Source organism: Centropristis striata, chromosome 16 (genome assembly GCF_030273125.1).
Source record: "Centropristis striata isolate RG_2023a ecotype Rhode Island chromosome 16, C.striata_1.0, whole genome shotgun sequence".
Taxonomy (NCBI): domain Eukaryota; kingdom Metazoa; phylum Chordata; class Actinopteri; order Perciformes; family Serranidae; genus Centropristis; species Centropristis striata.
The window spans coordinates 34,161,657-34,182,588 of record NC_081532.1 but is presented as its reverse complement, the minus strand read 5'-3'; the positions used below and the strand labels follow the sequence as shown (position 1 = coordinate 34,182,588).

At 33.9% G+C, this 20,932-nt stretch overlaps 1 protein-coding gene across 3 annotated transcripts in view; it reads left to right on the top strand.

Annotated features, from left to right (window-relative positions):
* Positions 1-1,004: 1,004 nt before the first annotated feature.
* Positions 1,005-20,932, top strand: part of syt16 (synaptotagmin XVI) — a 60,376-nt gene continuing 40,448 nt past the window's right edge. Inside the window, exon 1 of one of the 3 annotated variants that reach the window (XM_059353777.1) lies at positions 1,005-1,197. In XM_059353777.1, coding sequence (XP_059209760.1) covers positions 1,028-1,197 — 170 coding nt within the window. In that variant the 5' untranslated portion in view covers positions 1,005-1,027. The remainder of the gene's footprint in view (positions 1,198-20,932) is intronic. The other 2 variants (XM_059353778.1, XM_059353779.1) reach the window with 2 other exon arrangements.

Below are 20,932 nucleotides of genomic sequence, written 5' to 3'. Positions count from 1 at the left end.
TTATTTTATTTTGGCAGCTTCCATCCTCCATAGATAGCCATCTGGAACATGCTATCTCAATCATTTTGAGAAATTTAACTGAAAAAAAAAATCATAATTTGAAGTTTGAATATAAAACGAGATGCGTATGAAGCCGCTGAGTGTCGGTGTTTCCTACAGTCCCTGAAGGTGTCTCCCTTCCATCTGGAGGAAAATACATTTTCAAATAATGCATAAATAAATATGTTTGTGGAAAATGATTCATTCTTAATTAACTTAAAATGATTAAAATAAAATAAATAAATACAAAAGAAAAGTAAAAATGTTGGTACAGTTAATGGCATATTAATTTATTTTTAGAGCAATTTATTATTTTTTTATTTTGGCAGCTTCCATCCTCCATAGATAGCCATCTGGAACATGCTATCTCAACGCACAATAACATCTGATAAGCCAGGGGTGTCAAACTCTGGCCCGCGGGCCAAATTTGGCCCGCAGTGTAATTTTATTTGGCCCGCGAGGCAATACCAAATTATTATATTATTATTGTACTATAAAAGCTGACCCGCCGGTATTATACGGCGCATTTACCGCTAATACTAGATTTATTATTGTTATTTTATTTTTAAATGTATTAACCTGTTGAAAAACTTTATTTTGATATTTAAATCAGAAGGATGCAAATAGAAAAGAGGCATACGATTTTTATTTAATTTTAATTTAATAAATTAATGACATTGATGTGTTTTTTATTTGAAATTTGATTTTGCATGTCTGCACTATTTAGTTATATATTGTATGTTTATAAGCGTTGCTGGTTCCATATTTAATGTTAAAGCAAAACATGTTTGGTAGATATTAAAAGGTTTATTTGTTCAATGTTGGCCCGCGATTTTATTCAAGTTTTAAATTTTGGCCCATTGTGTATTTGAGTTTGACACCCCTGTGATAAGCTAATCATTTTGAGAAATGTAACTGGAAAAAAAAAAATATCACAATTTGAAGTTTGAATATAAAACGAGATGCGTATGAAGCGCGCTGAGTGTCGATGTTTCCTACAGTCCGTGAAGGCGTCTCCGTTCACCGCTGTGTGGCTGCAGATTTGCGGCTCTGGAGGCTGAGGAGCGGCGGGGATGCTGCTGCCTCTGCTCCGCCGATCACACGCTCGCTTCTGCTGGTAGTCTGCGGGGGAAACAGCAGCAGCCATGGCCTCGGACAGTAAGTAGGACCGTCTCCTCACCGTGTGGCCGTCTCTTATGTTTATTTTTCTTTTCTGTGTCAGTGCCAGAGAGATGGATGCTGTTTTCAGTCTCTCTTTGGTTTCTTTTTTTGGGCTTTGGCTGACTGAGGATGTGTAGGCCAATTTGTAATCTTTATACCCAATGATGCCGTTTTTCTGCATGTCAACCATATAAATCTTATTCTAGGGCCTTTATCTGTCTCCAAAAACAAAGAAATGATGATAATACCCTCCAGTATTCCTGCAGGTGCTCGGAGTGTAATTGTGCTACTCACTGGAGAGTTGATAGTTGCCTCATCATGGCCACTTCACGGAAGCCTATTTTTGTACATCCTTTAAAAATGAAAAGAGATTTCTGTCCGGATTTGGATTATGTTTGCAATCCATCGCAGTGTACTGTTTCATAATAACAGGCCCAGAAAGCCTGTGGTGTCTTTCGATGCGTGTTTTTTATTATTAATAGGCCTAATATGTAATATTCCTGTTATACTGCTGCACTGGCTGACAGATCTGCTGGGATGTTTTATTTTATATAGAAATAATAATCGAATCAATTTGAGATTTTTTTAACTTTACTCGAGTATTATGTATTTAATTTATACTGTTAGTGTTCAGGAAGTATTCAGGTCCTTTATTTAAGTACTAACACTGTAAAAAATAATAATAATTGTTTTAAAAATGCAAAAAAAACTCAATTACAAGTAAAAGTTCTGCATTGATATTTTTAGTTCAGTAACTGAATGTGAATATTATTGAGAAAAGTATTTTAAAAAATGTTTTATTAATATGATTTTTTTTTAAATACTGTATATTACATATATTACATTATTATTCAAAATAATGTTAAAAGCATACATATAAATAATAATAACAAGGAAATCCAGCAAATATTCACATTTGTGAAGCTGGAATAATAAAATATTTTTGCATGAAACAATTATCAAAATAATCGCAATGTTTCAGCTCGAGCCTATTTAAATATATTGTATTCACAGGTAATTTATTTACATTCACATTTTACAGAGGCTTCTTATGTATTGTTTGTAAAAAAAAAAAAAAGAAATAAAAAAAAAGTGTAGGAACTAAACACTGAAGCTCTGAGATAATTGTCTTATGAGAGTGTTAATACAAAAAAAATCAAGACAAAATAAATTAAGTTTGTTGGGAATTTAATATTTCTTTTGTACAAGTTGTAAAATTGATGTTGATAGTGAAGATAGTGAAGTATTTGATTGGTCATGTTTTTTTGTTCATGACACGTTTTGAATGACACAATGAAGAGGAAATCAATTTTAAAAAATCATATCAAGAAAATATTACAGAAATAAATATGTTAGGGGGAATTTTTTTAAATAAAGAACTTAAAAATGAATCGAAACATTTAAAATTAAATTAAATAAACAAATAAAAGGAAAATTATATAGAAAATGTTAAGAAAGGTGAATTAATACAAAAATAAATAAAATGAAAAAAATAAAAGAAATGTTTTTTTTCACATGAATAATCAATGTCTGCATTTAGTATTAATATATATATTTAGTGTTTTTATTATGACATATTAATTTATTTTTCAAGGCATTTTTTTGGCAGCTTCCTTCCTCCATAGACATCCATCTGGGAACAAGCTATCTGAACAATAAGTGCACAGTTTATTAAGAAAACATTTTTAGAGACTGTGTTTTAATAACTCTGCAAAGCACGACACCATTCTGAATCCGTGTTTTCACTGAGGAGTGTGAAATAAAATTTAATGGTGTGAGACACTTTGGCGTTGGTCAGCAGTGCAAATTAATGTGTCAAATCTCACTGTAGTTGAATTAAATACAAAAGATTTTCTCTTATTTCCTTTAAAAATCCACTGATTGCATTGAATTGAACTGATATAATATAAAATATAGCTGCTGTAAATGGAACCTGGTCTCACGGGAATCTGTGAAATAGCCACGGAATCGCTCAAATTTCCGTGAAACCGACACGGATTTCGCTACAATGCAAGTTAATGACAGTCATATCCCGTGGCTATTCCATGGATATTTGTTCCTATTGGTTTGTTCCAAGTCACGTGACTTTCAAGGTCCCAGCGGTCAGAACAAAAAACATGGCGGACAGTTCTCTCATTTTTTGTGAAAAAAAAATCAATATTTTGACTTTGTTTCTGCATAAAAATGGATTTTGATCACATTTCTAGCGAGAAATATATGTTTTATTTTATAAATATTCACTCCCAATCCAATCCCCTTTATTTATATAGCACAATTTTAGCAAAGACAAGGTTTCCAAAGTGCTGCACAAACAATAAATACATAACACAATACAAAGAGATGTAGTAAACAATAGAACAGTAAGATGCAATAAGATAAAATAAATTAAAAATGGGATAAAAATAAATAAAATAAAATGTAAAATGTACTGCCCGCACAAAATAAAATATGCATGAATACAATAAAAAAAAATTAAAATACAATAAAAACTCAGTGAATGCACATAATCACTTTGTATGTTGGAATAGCCACGGGATATGACTGTCATTAACTTGCATTGTAGCGAAATCCGTGTCAGTTTCACGGAAATTTGAGTGATTCCGTGGCTATTCCACGGATTTTGAGTTAAGCGAATCCGTGGCTATTTCACGGATTCTTGTGAGACCAGGTTGATTTTGACTTAGTTTCTGCATAAAAATGGATTTTGATCACATTTCTAGCGAGAAATATATGTTTTATTTTCTAAATCTTCACTCAGTGAATGTACATAATCACTTTGTATGTTGGAATAGCCACGGGATATGACTGTCATTAACTTGCATTGTAGCGAAATCCGTGTCAGTTTCACGGAAATTTGAGTGGATTTTGAGTTAAGCGAATCCGTGGCTATTTCACAGATTCCAATTGTGAGACCAGGTTGTTTAAATGCTGCAGTATGTGGGGCTTTAGGCCTGAAAATAAATCCCTGAAGTAAACACAGAGACAAATAAAACACACAGTTGGATCTGGCTTGTAGAGCACACGCTGCATGTATATATATAACCTCCTTACCTGCTTGTCTCTCCGTGCTTGTCGAGTGTTATTGAGATGCAGAGCAACATCAAAGCGTGCTCCATTAAACAGCGAGAAGCAGCGGGCCATGTGTGTCACGCTGTTTCTGCTTATTGTGGCCTAGTTACAGACTGCTTCCATGTCTAATTCATGGCTCCCTGAGCCAGCAGAGAGCTTTCCACCAGGACTTGGGAGTAATATTCAATGCTGCCGTCCCTATGTGTGTGATATCGGGAAATTGAAATCCTTTAGTTTATTGTTTATTGTTTATTGAATGGATCCCCATTAGCTGACGCCTTGGCGACTGCTAGACTTCCTGGGGTCCCTAAAAAGACATAGAACATGACAACAACATAAACAAAAACAGTACACACAAGAAAAACAATAACAAACTCAATTAATACATACATGCAATACTGTTAAAAATTCTACATTCATCATTGTTTTATTGTTGTTTATTTATTTCCTCTCCATTTTTTTAAATTATTATTATTATATATTTATTATTATTATTATTATTATATATATTTTTTTATATTTAATTTATTTAATTTGTTCATTGATATGATTTAATTTAATTTATTTATTATTATTATTTATTAATTAATACATTTATTTTATTTTATTTTTTATTAACTCAAGTATTTCTTTTCCTCCGAGATTACTGTTGGTTATGAGAGGGAGGGATTGGGTTTTATGACTGTATGTTCGTTGTTGTGTTCATCGTGTATTACTTTTTGGGAAAAAACTCAATAAATAAAGTTTTGAAAAAAAAAATTTCTACATTCATATTTACCCGACAAATGTTATACTGCAAAAATCATTAATCCAGATGTCTATAGTGTCCATATCAGCTGTATACACTTATAATTTGTAATTTCATTAGAGAACATTTAAAAGGAAGAATCATCTGGCTACAGATATAGCAGAGAAAAATAAATAAAATAAGAAAACAAAATAAATCGCAACATATTAGTAATCATTCATTTGGTGGGCCTTACCAGCCTTATTTATTATTATTATTATTATTACTATTATTATTATATATTATATATCATATTATTTTACTTATAATTACTTTATTTATATTTTTCATTTTATTTTTATATTGTTATCTATTATTACATATTATATTATATATATATTATATACTGTACTATTATTATTATTATTATATACCGTCTAGTCACTATAGTATTGTTGCCATCATATCATATCACCAGTTTAATTATTATTACCATCATCTGCCAACCATCCTACCAACTGATGTTCTTCTTTTTAAATTCTTAAGTGTCCTTGTTCTTGTTGTATTCTGTGTTTTTTTCTATTGTTGTTTTTATTTATGCTACCTCAGTATTTTATTCTACCAACCGAATTTCCCTTCGGGGATGAATAAAGTAATCAATCAATCAATCAATCAATCAATCAATCAATCAATCTATCTATCTATCTATCTATCTATCTATCTATCTATCTATCTATCTATCTATCTATCTATCTATCTATCTATCAAGTGCGTCTTAAGTAATTTTTTGAATGACAATTTGTTTTGCGTGCTAGAGATGTGAGGAGGCAAAGAGTTCCATGACATTATTGAACGATAGATAACTGCGTTTGAATATGTTTGTTCTTGGTGTTGGAGGTATTAAAAGTTTATTTGAGCTTTGGGGAAGATTGACAGGAATCCTGACTCATTTCTGTCCGTTATTGCCACTTTTCCTTTGCTCCGCGGGCTGATTGGAGTCACACAAAGATTTCTCAGAGGGGAAGATGTTACAATTGGTTTTGTCAAAAAATCGTGGTGGCTGTACACGACCTGATCAGCAACAAGCAGCAGACAGACACAGCTGGTGAACATAGCGGAGCATTTAGCAGCTAAAGAGACAGATATTTACCTCAGGAGGTGGTGGAGACCAACAACAGAGCTAAAAGAGAGGACTTTTACCCAGAAATTATGTGATTTAAACATCACTCAACGTCCGTTCATCACATTTTTACATAACTATATTACTTCTGGTTTTCACATCCTCTTAACTACTTCACTTCCAGTATTTACTTACATTTATTACATTTTTAAACTGTCTTTTGTCACGTCTAACTAGGACTTTTTAGCCCTAAACCTACACTACTGGTCAAAAGTTTTAGAACACACCAACTTTTCCAGACTTTAATTGAAAATGATGCAGTTTAATGTCTCAGTGTACTCTGAAATTAATGCACATTTGCAACATTTAAAATTCATTATTGAGCATGATAGTGTTTTGAAAGTTAAAAAAAGACACAAAATGACCAAAAAAAGACACAAAATGACCAAAAAAGACACAAAATGACTTACAAAGACATGAAAAGAATTCAAAAATGGACAAAATAGCCCAAGACTCCATAGAGTTAAGTTGTTAACCCATTTCTTGTTCCCTGAAAAAGGCCTACTTGTATAATTCTGAAATGTACATTATTTTTCAGTTTTGGTTAAGCTTACCTTTTTTTATTTACCTCTGGCAGTTCACCACTTACCTTTGGACCCTTTCAAGCTGTTCATTTGACTTGAACTGCTTGAATTTCAACAAAAAACTGGAAAAATTGGGGTGTTCTAAAACTTTTGACCGGTAGTGTATGTTTTGTAGCCTTAATTCAACAAATTTGACCAGATGCAGAAAGAACATCCTTGTTTTTCTGACATATTAAATATATTTCGCTCATACTTAGTAGTATGGTAGTATGGGTATTGGCACCCATAAGGCGTACTTGTTTTCAGCCACATATTGCCATTATACCTCACTGTAAGATAGGAATGATTCAAGTCAAGAAAAGAGATGATAAACTAGTTAGTGGGATGCCAAATTTGAAGTTAGTAAGCCAGCCAGCTTGGTCCACAATCACAACAAGTATTTGCAGAGCTGTGGATGATATTGCACGCTTTTCATCAGCAGTAAAATAATGGAAAGTTGCACCTGCACTGCAAAAAAGCCAACTTGTATTTTTTGGCCTAAAACAGTGATTTAATTTGGTAAAACTTGGAAATATAAATTACTGACATTTAGGGCAATAATGTAAGTTAGCACAACAAAGGAAGCCAGTTGTCTGCTCAAAAACAAGTTGGTGAGTTGTTGTTACTTATATCTTTAAGTTGGGGTTCACAACAAGGGACAATAGTTCTGATAACTCTTATTTCTTTGTTGTGAAATTCGGTCATTAGCGAAAGCTAGCGGCTAATTGATGCTAGCGGCTAACTGATGCTAGCGGCGCTGCTTGTTACAGCTACAAGAGTAGCCATTAGCGTATCAATGCTACCTCAAAATTGCGGTCGCAACATTAGCTGACATTTCATAGCGGCGTTACAATCGTGCCAGAGAAATTCAGAGTTGAGCAAACTCAAAAACAAAACTTAAAATATTTAGTTTAATTGTCCAACTTAAAATTTTATCGAAGTTTGTTGCCTTGAAATTTTGAGTTCACCCAACTTTTCTTTTTTTTGCAGTGTGCAGTTCCATTAAAACTTATCAGACTCCATCTCTATCAGTGAAAACAACTGGCTAAATGAACTTATAGTAAAGATTTTTAGTCAACTGTCGTCTCCAAGATGAGAAATTAAAGTAAAATATATATCAATAAATTCAAATCGTTTGAATGAAGACATTGTGGCGGTTCTGGCCTTTATTGGTGGGTCACTTTCTCCACCTTCCTCTGAGTTGTTGTGTCTTGTTGGTGTTCAGGAAGAGACTCGCCCACTGGGAGGCAGGAAAGCTGTGCTGAGTGACGCTTCATACAGGACACAGAGCAGCTCAGACTGGACGCTCAAACTTAAGTAAAAAACAGGAGAGAATTCAGGAGAAAGGTTGAGTTTGCTCTCTGCATTAGTGAGGATTTAATGTGTTTTAGAGGAGAAGACCAAGAGGAAAGAGCAGACAGGAGGAGGTGAAGACATGAGCAGTGAAGGAGGAACTATTGAGACTCAGCCACCAACAGGCAATCGGTCGAGAAATGGAGTCTGTAAGTTTCTGTTGAAAACTATCACATTCTTTGTGATTATTGGATCCGTTTTGTTTCCTTGTCTTGACTTTTTAGTTTCACCTGCTTTTATTCAAAGCGACAGAGAAGTTTTTTTCAGACTTGTGAAGCTGTTTTAATTGATGCATCATATTAAATCAATACAATCCTTTACTTAAACTCCCACACAAACCTGGTCTCACAGAAATCCTTGAAATAGCCACGGATTTCGCTTAACTCAAAATCCGTGGAATAGCCATGGAATCACTCAAATTTCCGTGAAACTGACACGGATTTGGCTACAATGCAAGTTAATGACAGTCATATCCAGTGGCTATTCCATGGATATTTGTTCCTATTGGTTTGTTCCAAGTCACGTGACTTTTAAGGTCCCGGCGGTCAGAACAGAAAACATGGCAGACAGTTCTCTGATTTTTAGTGAAAAAATCAATATGTTGACTTAGTTTCTGCATAAAAATGGATTTTGATCACATTTCTAGCGAGAAATATATGTTTTATTTTCTAAATATTCACTCAGTGAATGTACATAATCACTTTGTATGTTGGAATAGCCAAAAAACAGGATCTTACTGTTACTTGGTTGAGATTTAGCAAATTAATGCACAAACATTGAAGCATAAATCTCTTGTCCGTTTGGAAGTTTGGAAGTTTGGAAGCTAAGCATCAGAATTATGTTATTATAACATTTTATTTATTAAAATCTGGTAGTCTCACTGATCTCTTTCATCAGAGAGACTTGAAAAAATAGAGTTTGATTGAGTTTTATCTCACATGTTCAAGCTTTAAAAGCCCCAAAATATAATTTGTGCTCCTCTCATCATATAACTTAACTGTACTCTTTCATTTTTAGATCCATAACTATGTTTTCCCAAAGTTACTTTACACGTGTAATGCACCAAGTGGGCCTGTGATTCATTTTAGCAGCTATAGGATGTAGATAGATCCATTTTTCCCCCAGTTTGTTTGAGATTTATGTGTTAAACTGACCTCCATCAGCGGTGCCTCAGCAGGTGTTTTGGCAGATCTCATGTTGTGGAGGTGAAACACAGCCCGTAAACAGCAGATGGCGCCTCAGCATCATTATTCTGGAGCTTTGTTTTGTGGCGATGGAGCTGTAAATGCTTCTCTGAATTGATGGATGTACTGGGGTGTTGGTGCGACTCTTTTTTTTATATATATATATATTTTTTATTGGAAATTAGCATTCATAAGCATCAGTACAAGACATAACTTATTCCACAGCTGTTTTCCACATTTTTGTTTTTTTAAAGGGTACATTAGAACAAAGAACCACAAAAGAAAAATAAATACAAAACAAAACAAAAAACATAGTATTATAATAATATATAATAATATATAGGGAGGCAAAAAAGCAGAGAAACAGAAACATTAACAATTATGCTAATAATACCAATACATAAATAAACACAGGATGCCAATTATGCTCATTAAAAAATAAAAATAAATAAAAAAAGATTTTAAAAAATACCTTAATGAAATAAATTGATGCGACTCTTAACTGTCCTCTCAAGTCAGGAAGTCATTGTTTGTGTTTTAGTGTCGAATCGAAGCCTGAAAACTGGTAGTTTGATGCAGATTCACTTCCTGTCAGCTTTAACAGCCTCAGAGTGAGAAAAAAATAATAAAACATTATCATATATTCAGACTAATTCAGAAATATGTGCCAGAGGATCATTTGGGGCTGATTTTAAAGGGTAAATATATTTTTTAGCAAATACAGTTGATATCACCTGCAATCTTTACCCACTAATTACGTGATAATTATCTTATATATTATCTCAATATGTGCTTATTTACATATATTTCCAGAACACTGGATTAATCCAGATTTAAAATTCTTGTTTTATTCGTTAAGACTTTCACTGAGTGAATTGTGGATATTTCTTTTTATTGCTCCATAAATCAGAAAATTCTCTCAGCTGCCATAAAAAATAATAATTTTCTGCCTTTCCCTTATATTAAGTAAATGTTGTATAAATCAGGCTTTGAATGATCTAACCCTAACCCTATCTCTGTGAAAACCTTCAGAATATAGATGAAACCGGAGAGTTTTATGTACATAAATGCTGCTGAGGTGGAAAATCCTGGCACTGACTTTGAGAAAATGCTCTTTAAAGAGCAACAAATTAAACAAGATTTTCATGCCCCTCACTTTATGTAAAGCGTCCTTGGGTTTATTGAAAGGTGCTATATAAATTTAACTTATTATTATGATTATTATTATTAAACTAGAGCCTGACCGATATGGGATTTTTGAGACTGATGCTGATACTGATTTTAAAGGAGGATATTAATTGATAACCGATATGGAGGCTGATATAGTAATTCATTTTTTTTTACTGAAAGGAAAACAAACCTTTTTTATGTGGATTGTGCACCATTTTTTCTCCACTGAGTAAATGTACCCAGAGAGCTACTTACTCACACATAATAATACATTATACAAACAATGTCAGCTAATCATATGCATTCTAAATGACAACTGAGAAAATTAAGAATAAATATGAATAAAATAAAAAGCTAAACATCATTACTGTTCAGTTTCAGTCAATGGCTATTAAAAAAAAAAAGAATTAAAAAAAAATAAAATACTGACACCATTTCTAAATTGACTTTTTCTGCATTTTATATTGTGTAATTAAAAAATAAAAAAAATATTTGGTAACACTTTACAATAACCATCATTTATAGATTAAATAGACCATTCATAAATGGCAAACAGATAGTTTATTAAAGTTTAATCATCATTTATAAACTAAATACATTATTTAGTATGTAGATAGTTACATTTATTATGTAACTATCATTTATAAATGGCAAATAGATGGTATATTAATGTAATTGATTGTTACTGTACCATTAACAAACAATTGAATTATAATAATATATATCTTAATAATATATATAATAAATAATAGGCTAGTTTATTAATAGTTTTGCTGTCATTATGAAAATGTTAACACCATATTAAGTATGTTAATGATTTTGAAATGATTCGTATCTCTTTAAGAAATTGGTTGAAAACATTTAAAGATTAAATATGTATAGCACTTTGTAAATGGTTAATAATTGGTTTATAAACCATCTATAAACATCAATTAGATGGTTATTGTAAAGTGTTACTAAATATTTTCATAACAGCACATATTGGACAAAATATACAGCGATATCAAGATGCCTTTGATAGGCCGGTAATATCAGTGCACCGATTTACTCTACTTTAAAGATATAGAGTGTAAAATTGTATATATTTTAAAAGACACTTCTATAACTATAAGAACTTTAGTTCTGGCATAAATTGTTGGAAAGTACACTGTAAAAAGTGTTTGTAGAAATTACAGTAAAAAGCTGTCAAATTGCATGAGAAATACGGCCTAAAATAAAAAATTGCATATCACCATAATAGACACTTTTAATTACTGTAAATCACAGAATAGAACAAAACTTTTGAAAAACACACAGTTTTACTGTAAAAACATTTTAAAAAATCACGTAAAATGAATGGAGAAATACCATATTGTCTCAAGGACACAATTACCTTTAAATTAAGGGACTACTCAGTCTAAATTACAGTTTTTGCTGATATTTACATTTAAATTTACATTAGAAAACCCACTCAATGTAATTTTTACGGTGTGATTCTGGCAACCACAGCTGCCAGTATTTTACCGTAAATTTAACAGATTATTTTTTACAGTGTAGAGTAAACTTGGGATTGTTCTGCAGAGATGTTCAGTTTGTTGCTTGCAAACATTTCGTTATTATGCTGGGGAAAAAAAGGTGTATTTATGGTGGCATTATTTCTCTGTTGCTAATTAGGAGTATATAATAGTATTTTTCTGAGTTGCATGAATGCAGGCTGTTTATTCAGCAGTGAATGAGAGTTTGAACCCATTGGCAGGTTTGATGATTTGATTTCTACTGAAAACGTCCTCAGAGTTTGTTGTTTTCTTCTTCTTATTCATCGTCTCTTCATCTCAGCCCTGAGAGGCTCTCAACAGACAGACAGCACCATGGAAACATGAGACCTTCTTACATGTGGGTGGGAAAAGGCTCGCTCATTATACCTTAATAGAGCCACTGGGCTGTTTCCAGGGAAACTATGATTTTCAGGTGTGTGTGTGTGTATGTGTGAGTGTGTTTGCCTTGCGGTCAGTGGGTTTGAGTCGGACTGAAAACATGATGTGCTGATGTTTCTGGGTTGATTTGACCTCCAGTCTCGATAACAACAACAGCCAGTGAACGTCACATGTCAGCTCTGGAGTTCAGGGCGGTTTAAAAAATAAAAAAAAGATCAGTGGTATGCATAGACTGTATATAAATAATGGACGTAGTCACCGTGACGTCACCCATTGGTTTGTGGCCCGTTGGAAGCCTCGAGTTCAGCGTTATACTCGTCGCCATCTTGTTTCCGATACAGGAAGCAGACCATATTTGGACTGTGGAGGAGCGCGAGGGATCTGATCACTGACTACAGCCTCTCTACACCTCAACCTGACTGAGAGAAGCTGCTGCTAATTCATGTTAGCATTGACTGGAGCATTAACTGGGATGTTAGTTTTGGCTAGCAAAAAACAAAAACAAAATGTATCTTTCTGACCTCAGAAAACTGAGCAGCGACTCCTTGGAGTGTCTGTTAGTCCAACCAAACACTGAACAAGACATTTTTACTGAACAAAACGTTCAAATAAACTGTCATTAAGTGAAAATACAGTGAAAGGGTCAAAGTTATGAGACCAAACCGCTAAACGTCCTCTTTTCTATCTATATAACGTTATATATAACTTTATTGACACGTTGCCGTGGATACGCATTGCTCTGCTTCTCTCCTGATGACGGCTCGCCTTGTTAGTGACCTGTCAATCAAAGGTAGCCCCGCCCCAAATCATACGATTCATCTTCTATTTTCTTCTAAATTGCAGAAGTTAGCAGAAGTAAGGATTAAAAGTTATTACAATGTTAAATTATAAATTAGTACAAAAATCTGACTTGAGCAAACTCTAAAAACAACTTAAAGTTGGACAATTAAACTAAACTAAATAGTTTGTTGCCTTAAAATTTTGAGTTCACCCAACTTTTCTTTTTTTGCAGTGCATGACCTTATTGGCGGAGATTATCATCCAGCAAAGCATTTTGAGTTTTCCATAGCTCTGATTCACACTTCTGACTGGCTTCTTTTCCATAGTAATGGTGGCCAAGACTCATGGGTATTGTTGTGTTTAGAGCCGTCTGCCACTCCAAAATGATGAACAAAACACGATTCGTCTGACATTAAAATGAAATAGTTAAAAGCATAGGTCTTAAAGCAAACCTTATCGACCGCAGAGAGAGCCTCAAGTTTCTCTTATGACATAGAAACACTGAGCATACAATTAAAAATACATCGAAATGGAATTAAACCAGATCTTATCAATAACACCTTGTCTTATCAGATAAACTGTCATTCAAACCAGTAACAGCAGAAGAACCTGAAGGTGAGAAGGAGTCAGCTTCATAACATCCAACCTCCGTCTGAACGGGCACACGTCATTGTTTCTGGAGAAGCTTTGTTTTTCACACCCACAGCACACGAGACAAGTGTTTCAGATCGGTCTGTGGGAGTAAAAACGCCCGGTTCAGTGAGGAGAGAAGGCCAAAACAGAGAGGAGGAGGGAAACGTTCAGAATTAGCATGGACGTGGTCTCTTTCACATCCAGTTGTATTACTACAGAGGAGTTATCTGAGGACTCAAGTTCTGAACTGAAGTACAGGCTTCAGATACTTGTACTTTCTTTACCTGAGGCTACTTTTTACTAGTTCACTTTGCAGACTATTTTGTGTGTGTTCATGTGTGTGTTACTGTTGCAGGAACAAACACAGAAGCAGTTTTAATTCTTGGAGTGGAATAACAGCTGAAAGGAGGAACAAGTTGGTTGACTCCATCCACACAGATGTGAAGCAGTTATAAAAAAAACTGGTCATACAACTAAATATTAGTTTAGTGATCACAGGATTGCTAAATCCTAGAAACAAAAAAGTTTGTACAAAATAGTTTTGAGTTTGTAAAGTCAACGGCAGACACTGCTATTCTTTTGAACACACCTTTCAACTAATTGCCCAATTCACCTATGGCTAAGCCACACCCCCAAACGCGATGAGCCAATCACAGTGGGCATGGCTAACTCAATACACTCGGACATTCTCTGCTTCCACATCCATTGAAATGCATTGGAGTCAGTCCGTTTTCAGTCGTTTTTATGTGTTTTTTCTTGAGATTTTAAGTTTAAAATGGTCAAACAGTGTGCATGGGGTACATGCAACTCTGACACAAGGTATAGCCCAATAATATGGGAGCAGTAACCAGGTTCCCTATGGCAGTGATTCCCAACCGCTGTTCCGCGGCACACAAGTGTGCCGTAAGAAATCAATGTCTATCAATATCAAAATCAATATCTCCTCATTAATGACTGGAGACAAATCCAGCTACTCCGTCTTAACGAGCGCTAACGAGGTCTCGTTAGCAGCAGTTAGCTACAGTTAGCTCTGTAGCAGTACAGTGTGTATGTGCTGCTGCTGCAGGAGGTGTTCACTTAGCGATCTCTGTTTGTTTACAACAAGCAGCAGAATGAGCGGTGTCAGTGGGGTGAAAAGACGAGTGAAAACCTCTAACCTGTTAATGAAGGCCCTTTTGGTGACTTCGAGATGATATTTCCTTTTTCTGTCTCCAAAAATGATTAATTGCCTCCTGTGAAATTTCTCCGACTGTCACAGCTGCCATAGCGCCCGTCACCGAATGTTGACAGTTTGTCCGAGTGAGTGGAGGGGGCGGGGCTTAGCCATAGGTCAATTGCACAGCGTTAAGAGCTGCATATCACCAATGCTGGGTCTTGTTGGTTTTCTGAGAATCTACTGCACCTACTGGTACCTTGTTTGCCATGTAGCAATAAAAAATATATTAAAAACCTGGATTAATCTGGTTAGTCACATTGGACTGCTATTATTTTGAACACTACTGTATAAATAAGTTGAGCAGGTTTGAAAGCATCATCTTCTTGTAATAGTTTCTTTTTCAGCTTTTCTACTTTTACTTCAGTAAAGGATCTGAATACTTCCTGTTGAGAAAGGAGCATTCAGCTGTGTGTTATAGTAATAATCTGAGGGCAAAGAACCAGGACACACACACACACACACACACACACACTGTCCTCAAGCTAATTACCCACATTAATGAGTGACCTTACAACGAACTGAAAGAAACAGCAGGCGCTCCTTTTATTCATCGCTAAAAAAGAAGAAAGAAAAAACTACAAAGCGTCGTGTTCATCCTCTTCGGGATCTCTCCTTAATGATCATGAACGTGGCCGCCGCCGCCGCCGCCGCCACTGCTGCTGCTGCATCTTCTTCTTCTTCTTCTTCTTTTTTTTTTTTTATATCCTAATCTAACGCTCAGATCAAAGTGCTCTCTTTTCTCCTCTGGAGCTACTCACTTCAAAGCCGGGGTGGAAAAGTCAGCAGCTGCATAGTAATCAGGGGATAAGGATTTAGTATTCACACACACACACACACACACACACACACACACACACACACACACAAACAACCTTACACAACGGTGCCTGTCACAGATTAGCGGTTGTGAAATGTTTTTATCGCTGCTGGTTCGATCTCATTAGCCTGATCCGATGCCTCTCATTGACTTCTAATGCTAATCCTTGTTTGTATTTTCATTCAGTATAAATTCACTTCAACACGTTCAACAAACTGTTTCCTCAATAATCAAACTGTTTTTTTTTATCTCCAGCTCGTTCCCTGTTGGTGCACTGATGCAATTCAACTTCAGAGATTATTTTAGATTAATCTAATCAGATGTTTTCTGATGTAAATATTGTTATCTAGGAGTTAGTCAAAGATAACTGATATAAAAATGCTTTTTTCCTATTCTCTTGGGCTGTTATCTAACAAATGATTTTTAAGAGGTTAGTTAAACGCAGCATCAGGAATTAAGGACGGTAAAGGGCAAAATGCCCACAAAATGTGAGAATAACCCTATAAACTGTGACTGAGAGAAAATAAATGGTTTCAAAGAACAAAAATAAATAAATAAATATGAAATATACATCAAACCTTCAGATACAATTTAGGTAGCAATACTGGTTTTTTTTAATTGTTTGTTAATGATTACTTATTAATTTAGTCAAACTTTTTGTCCCTAGTGCCATGTTGCTATTATTTTATTTTCATTCAGAAAATACAGAATAATTTAAATAAACAAAATAATAATAATAATAATAATAATAATAACAAAATGTGAGAATAACCCTATAAACTGTGACTGAGAGAAAATAAATGGTTTCAAAGAACAAAAATAAATAAATAAATATGAGTTTAAGCCATCTTTTTATTTTCATTCAGAAAATACAGGATAAATAAAAATATCATATAAAAAAAAGTAATGTCAGTAGTGTTCACTGTTAGTCAATAGCTGACCATTTAAAAAAATAGAAAATAAAATAACAAAGTTTTCTAACAAATATATATTTTTAAAGTTAGTTAAACACTGTGTAAAGGCAAAAATGCCCCCCGGAAATTTTTGGCCAGTATTCATTTGAGCTATTATTTTATTTTCATTCAGAAAATACAGAATAATTTAAATATATATAAAAACAAGTCTAAATAAATCTCAGCAGCTTATGTTCAGTGTCAGTCAATTGATGACCGTTTAAAGTAAGAATAAATACAAATAAAATACATATACAACACCATTTCTAACTCACCCCAAGCATCGTTTTTCTGCATTATATATCTGATCACATGTGATCAGTTCAAGGACCATCAGAAAGTTGAAAATCTGACAATAATGCCAGTTTTTACAGTTTCAGTTGAAGAACAACTGTCATTTTTGCAATTTTAACCCTTTGGAGTTTTGGGATGTTTTGGCTGTTTTTTAATCGTTTTCTTTCTGCCTTAAAAATGTTTACCATGCTATGTTGCTATCAGTGTTTTCAGCACAACCTCACCTATAGGATCAACATTTGAACACAAAAAAACATCTGATTTTGAAAATGATGTTGTTTTTTTTACTTTCAAAACACAATCATGCTCAATGAATAAATAAATAAATAAATGTTGGTTACAAATCTAACATGTAAGAGGTAAAATGAGGAGAACACATAATTTATACAGTCTATGGGAGAAATATATAATAATAATAATAATAATAATACATTTTATTTGTAATGCACTTTACATTACAGGAAATCTCAAAGTGCTACAGGTTAAAAGCATAACATTCTAATTATAAAAAGGATTAAAAAAAACAAAACAAAAAAAACAACAGCTAAAAACAGAAAACATACATACATAATCTAAAAACCATGTAGATGGGAGGAACCAAAGGTTTTGCTAAAAAGGAATGTTTTTAGTCCTTTTTTAAAAGTCTCTATGGACTGTGGTGCCCTCAGGGTGTCAGGAAGGAATATTTTACTTTATCTCCAGTTTTACTTGGCCCATCACCATCAAACAAAACTGGCACGCAGTTTCAGGCTGCAGGCTGTTTGAACAGGAAGGTGGTGTTACCTGTCTGTCCTCAGAAGTTGTAGTTTCGGAGTTCCAGAGGAGTCGGGCCTTGAACAGCGTCTCATGGAAGTTTACTTCAGGGTCATTCTGGAGCAGTTCAGGCAGAAATGTGGTGGATTTGTCCATCTTCTGATGTTGGTGTAGCAGCGGAGACGCGTCCAGATGTTTGGGGCTAATCAGACTGAGCACCAGGACTGGTTGAATCAACTCGGTTAGTGATCAGAATCCGTATGTGCATTATTTATAGTGTTTGTGTGTAAGTTACCTGTAGAACAAGGTGAACGCTGCGCTAGGTTAAAGACTGCAGGACATTTGAGTGTTGGGACTAAATGGGAATGATTGAGAGCTACGTGGCATTTGATGAAGTTTTAAGGTAATTATGGGAAACTTTAATTTTAAAGTTCTTTATTGTCATGACGCATTCAATGGCATTACGTTATTTCATCTCTGATTAAGTAATAATTTAATATGATTAGAATCTAAGGTATAAAATAGTGCTATACATATATATATATACACACTTTATTACCTGTAAACATTACAGTATATAAGTTTATATATATAAGCTATTAACCTGTCACATTATTTCACATTATTATATAATGAATTTTTATGTATACTGTGATGTGCATAGAAATTAACGGGTAGTAAGATATATATATATATATATACTACTGGTCAAAAGTTTTAGAACACACCAACTTTTCCGGAATTTAATTGAAAATGATGCAGTTTAATGTCTCAGTGTACTCTGAAATTAATGCACATTTGCAACATTTAAAATTCTTTATTGAGCATGATAGTGTTTTGAAAATAAAAAAAAGATTAAAAATCACATTTTATGTTGAACTACAGTACTAAAAAAAGACACAAAATTACCAAAAAAAGACACAAAATGACAAAAAAAGACACCAAAAGACTTAAAAAAGACACAAAAAGACACAAAATGACTTGCAAAGACATGAAAAGAATTAAAAAATGGACAAAATAGCCCAAGACTCCATAGAGTTAAGTTGTTAACCCATTTCTTGTTCCCTGAAAAAGGCCTACTTGTATAATTCTGAAATGTACATTATTTTTCAGTTTTGGTTAAGCTTACCTTTTTTTATTTACCTCTGGCAGTTCACCACTTACCTTTGGACCCTTTCAAGCTGTTCATTTGACTTGAACTGCTTGAATTTCAGTAAAAAACTGGAAAAATTGGGTTGTTCTAAAACTTTTGACCGGTAGTGTATATATATATATATAAAGGTGGAGCTGCTGCAGTAGAAGTTCGGCTGTAGTTTAATAAAGTAGTTAACTACTGACATTACATCCACCTCAGCTTTGTGTTCTTTGTTTTCATGCAAATTAGCAAATGTTAGCAGACTGACACACTGAGATGTAAACAGCATGTTTGCATTTTAACTGAACGTGTTCCTGTTGTTAGTATTTAGTCTCTTGGTTTAGTGAACTGATGTCTGCTTTTAGAGGGAAAATTGAAGGAAAAGATGCTAACAGTCGTCTTCTCAGATCGTGTCATTGCTCGTTTCAGACCTATGAATTAAAACAATTTGACATATTAACACAGCATGGTATAATTTGGACAAACAAGCTATTTAAAGACGTAATGACTACGTGTTAGAGAGAGCAAAGCAAACAGGGATCTGCATGTGTAATGAGGTGCATCCATGTTTGAGTCCTGTGTGTGCACATGGTGTGTGTGTGCAGCAGGTGTGAGGCCAGACTTTGACCCGGGGTTTCTTCCTGTCCATCTGGGTGCAGACAGTAGGAGGCTCTCTGAGTCTCCAACACTGAGCTCTGTGTTTGTCTGTGACTGTCAGAGCAGCTGAGAGGGGAAACTCCACTTTACAGCCGCACCCGAACACACCGCCCAGACAGTTACTGTCACACTGTGTTCTCTTCAGCGGGAGATTTATTGTCTTAGTCACAATCGTCTTTTCTGGCTTTTTCCTTAGTCCTGAAATATACATCAAACCTTCAGATACAATTTAGGTAGCAATACTGTTTTTTTTAATTGTTTATTAATGATTACTTATTAATTTAGTCAAACTTTTTGTCCCTAGTGCCATGTTGCTATTATTTTATTTTCATTCAGAAAATACAGAATGATTTAAATATAGCCTATATAAAAACAAGTCTAAGTAAATCTCAGCACCAGGAATTAAGGATGGTAAAGGGCAAAATGCCCACAAAATGTTAGAATACCCCTATAAACTGTGACTGAGAGAAAATAAATGGTTTCAAAGAACAAAAATGAAAAAATAAATAAATATGAGTTTAAGCCATCTTTTTATTTTCATTCAGAAAATACAGGATAAATAAAAATCATATTAAAAAAAAGTAATGTCAGTAGTGTTCACTGTTAGTCAATAGCCGGCCATTTAAAAAAATAGAAAATAAAATAACAAAGTTTTCTAACAAATTTATATTTTTAAAGTTAGTTAAACACAGTGTCAAGGCAAAAATGCCCCCGGAAATTTTACTTAATAATAACTCATTATTGAAAGTCAACAAATGGTCCAAAGAACAAAAAAAAACAAAAAACATTTTTGGCCAGTATTCATTTGAGCTATTATTTTATTTTCATTCAGAAAATACAGAATAATTTAAATATATATAAAAACAAGTCTAAGTTAATCTCAGCACCTTATGTTCAGTGTCAGTCAATTGATGACCGTTTAAAGTAAGAATAAATACAAATAAAATACATATACAACACCATTTCTAACTCACCCCAAGCATCGTTTTTCTGCAGTATATATCTGATCACATGTGATCAGTTCAAGGACCATCAGAAAGTTGAAAATCTGACAATAATGCCAGTTTTTACAGTTTCAGTTGAAGAACAATTGTCATTTTTGCAATTTTAACCCTTTTGGAGTTTTGGGATGTTTTGGCTGTTTTTTAATCCTTTTCTTTCTGCCTTAAAAATGTTTACCATGCTATGTTGCTATCAGTGTTTTCAGCACAACCTCACCTATATAACCTCATCTCTTTTTTTCACTTTGACTTACAGGATCAACATTTGAACACAAAAAAACAGAGATTTATTGTCTTAGTCACACTCGTCTTTTCTGGCTTTTTTCTTAGTCCT